The sequence below is a fragment of the Macrobrachium nipponense genome, chromosome 10 (genome assembly GCF_015104395.2).
Source record: "Macrobrachium nipponense isolate FS-2020 chromosome 10, ASM1510439v2, whole genome shotgun sequence".
Taxonomy (NCBI): domain Eukaryota; kingdom Metazoa; phylum Arthropoda; class Malacostraca; order Decapoda; family Palaemonidae; genus Macrobrachium; species Macrobrachium nipponense.
Window position 1 is genome coordinate 67,370,967 of NC_087204.1, and position 3,768 is coordinate 67,374,734.

The 3,768-nt window shown below is 37.9% G+C and overlaps 1 protein-coding gene across 1 annotated transcript; it reads left to right on the forward strand.

Annotated features, from left to right (window-relative positions):
- The first annotated feature begins 548 nt into the window (after positions 1–548).
- On the forward strand, positions 549–3,446 carry LOC135224168 (uncharacterized). Its single transcript, XM_064263038.1, has 3 exons — positions 549–1,607; positions 2,180–2,266; positions 2,726–3,446. The coding sequence occupies exons 1-3, from the start codon at positions 576–578 to the stop codon at positions 2,891–2,893; spliced, it is 1,287 nt and encodes a 428-aa protein (XP_064119108.1). The 5' UTR covers positions 549–575; the 3' UTR covers positions 2,894–3,446.
- Positions 3,447–3,768: the final 322 nt, after the last annotated feature.

The window sequence follows — 3,768 nt, forward strand, 5'->3', positions numbered from 1 at the left end:
TGGAGCCACTTTCACTGTCAAGTGACCATAACCTGACTAGTACTATTTAGCCAGCTATTACTGACTCTCGTTTTAACGTTAAGAGAAAGTGTTCATCAGACTACGGGGAAGATTTGTGGCCAAGGGTGGGGAGGAAAGAAGAATGATGGTACTTATGTTGGGCGTTTAGTAGTCTGATTGACCATGATGCAGCACTTCTTTCTAATCTTGTCAAATGTTATAATTAACCGATAACGCAGGTAATGTAATTTAGTGTAAAGTGGTGTTTCTATAAAAGAACATCTTTAGTAGTTGTAATCAATTTCTGTCCTCTTATTTATTAATCAACTTTAAGGTATTTATGGCTTTAGCTGGTATGAATAAATTATTCAAGAGAAAACATTTTTAACTAAAATGAAAACGCAACGCTACAGTTGATTAACTGAGAATGAATAAATATAGATCGGACGATAATTATTAGAAGGCAAATAGTGGAAACTAAGAGATATCCCAATGGTAACAGTATTGCAATTATTCCTAACCAAATTTCTTCTCTGCTTGAACAGGTGGATTTTGTGTGTCTGTCGCTTTGCTTGATGTCAGTTTGTTGGGCCAAATGGCTTTTCCCTGACAGCAAAGGCCCCGCCCCTCCTGCCACGATAGCTTATGCTGGAAGCAGCAGTAGCCATAGCTTTATCAATAATGACAACCAACACGATGGTATGAAATTTAGCGAGAGCATTATCAGCCTCGCCTCTGTGTTTGACCCCGTGCATGAATTGGATATCGACGGGTTCCCAAAAGCAGAGAGAGAGAACAGCTTCAGCATCAATACTGCTGTGAATCGCAGGTACGGTTACAAAGTACCCACAAGGACTCAAGCCGCCCCGTACGGCCTCAAGGTTCCTCCGCCTCCTATACTGAATGTCTTGCACGATCCCCCTCCTCCACCGCCTCCTCCTCCGCCTTCTCCTCGTCCCGAGCCTTTCGTCCTCTCCGTGAACGCCTACAAAGGACCATACAGCCCTGATTATCTTACACAGTCAACGATTCGTGAACTCAATAGAGTGCCTCGACTTGTCCCACAATACAACCCGCCTTTAATTTCATCCGAGCCATTTATCCCAAGCGCTACGTACCAGTCAGATGAAGCTTTTCTGCCAAGCACCTACTTCATCCAGACGGAGGTGTCCCCGCCAGTCTACTATCCCAATGGACAAACCGGCAAAATCACAGAAACGGCCTACCAGCGCCCATCCATTACAACTATCAAACCAGCGACTCCCCCTCCCAAGAGACATGTAACAGCTTACAAAGAGCCCCAGCCATACAAGTACAATTTATTACCGAAATATACATCATTGCCAGTGAAGTACAATACGCCTGCACCATATAAATACAACACCCCAGAACCTTATAAATACAAAACCCCTAAGCCTTATGAATACAGTACACCTGAACCCTATCACAACACACCCGAACCTTACCAGTACAGTACTAAACCTCCTACTTACAGTTCACAGAAATCTTACAAATATGAGCCCCAGGACACCTACAAATCTTACGCTTCGTCGTCTTATGATGTTCCAAAGTTGCATCCCACCGACTCTCCTTATAAACATGAAAAGGTAAGCTATTTCTTTATGTTCCGGTTTTTGGTTCTGAGATAAAAAACTGCATCTCTTTTCAACATTTCATTGTATTGCAGAGTAGTACCGAAAAGAAAGTTCTGAGCATTTATTCTCACATATATGAATAATTACACTCACACACAAATATATATATATATATATATATATATATATATATATATATATATATCTATATATATTCTTTAGGAGAGAAAGTTTACTGAAGGTATTGAAAACTATTTCGAACTAATTTGACTGAATAACACGTAAAGTTCATGGAAGATACATTCTGGTCCAAAGATTTGTTCTCAACACATAAAAAGTAGTCCGAATTATAATATAATAAAAATAATGGGCACGCATATGTTTTGGTACAGAACATAAGAATATTATTAGTGTACTACTGCTTTAGGAAGGCAGCTACCGTAAACCCATGACATGTGTTCTGAAGAAGAAAACGTGAATGTCTTTACAGTGCTAATATCGGCAAATACTTTATTTAGTTTCAAACATTAATACCTGATGTCCATACTCGCTGAAACACTTCGGAATCTCTCATTTCCCACCAGGGCAAGAAATACGACTACCGGTACAACGTCGGTTCCATCTACCACGGCACCGCCTACCGACATCAAGAGAAGAGCGATGGATCAACGGTAAGTTTTTCATTTTCTCCTTATTTGCCGTCTCTCTTTGTTGAATAAAACACTAAAGACTTGCTTTAATGTATCTCTGCATGATGCTAGAAATTTATTTCTCCAATGACTATCATTCCCTTCCTTTTATCAGTTTATCTCATTCTATTGTGAACTTTTCTACTCTTTACGATTAATTTTCTTCTCTTTGTCCTGACTTTGTTTATTATATATGAATATTTTGCTCTGCAGAGTTCGACAGAAGCCTTATTCAATGCTACAATTTTATATACGATATAACAATCCATTTATAATAAAAAAAAATTACCTTTGAAGTATTCTGTTTTGAGTCATTTCTTTGATTGACTGAATAAATGATGAAGAATAATTATTAATATCTATGATGGCTACTTGCATCATATACAATTTTGCGTACTTGACGAATGAGTGAGAGATCACACTTCAGAGGTTGTCTTTCAGGTTCACGGAGAATACCGGGTGCGGCTTCCAGACGGTCGGCTGCAAGTCGTGACGTACACGGCTGATCACGAGAACGGTTTCGTACCCAAAGTTCGTTATGAAGGACCTCAAACTTTAGAAGCAGCTAACATCCACTTCCAGCCACCCACGCCAACCAAAGTATGGTGAGCCACAGCTCTAGAATACTGCGAACTAGGATCTGCAGCTCTAGGAAAATGGTTATAGTATTGACCTCTGAAGCTAAACAAAAATCTACGGTAAGCTTCAGTTCTAGAAGATAAGACTGAAGTGTTTGCCGTTTCTTGGAAGATACCCTACTGTGACCCATAGTTTTTCAAAACATATATTATATATTTACAGTTGAAGACAATGGTGAACTGTGGCTTCCATAAACGAGTTATAGCACCCTGTGGTTTGAGAAAGAAAACTTCCGCAACCAGTGGATTTGGAAGCAAGCTATAGTGACATGCACTTTTAGGATGCAAGATGCGGAGACGTGCTTTTTAGAGGGCAGGTTAAGTGACCTGTGATTTCAGCACGCAGCTCTTGAAAGTACCTGCCGTGTTGAGTTACAGCTAAAGTGGTTGGTAATGCATCCTAAGTAAAAAAAGAAAATAAATAGCCCTCCTAAGAATGACTAATTATATTATGAAGTTCTGCAGAAGTAAATGAAGAAACGTATGGAAAACCCAGTTCATTCATTATCATAGTACCTTTTTATACACACACACTTATATACATATATATATCTATATATATCTATATATAGATATAATTATATAATATTAATTATATAGTTAGGTGATATATATATAATATATTTATTATATATATATGTAATAATTTAATTGTAAATCTACTATCAAAGCTAAACTAAACCATGACGACATAAAAAGCAGAAAACTCTCCAGTAACATGTACACACTCATATTCATTTATCAAATATATGACATGAAATATAATGTTCGGAAATGTAAATAATATACTACTGTGAAAATATTATGTACAGTATACTACTATACTGCACTTATATGTACACACAT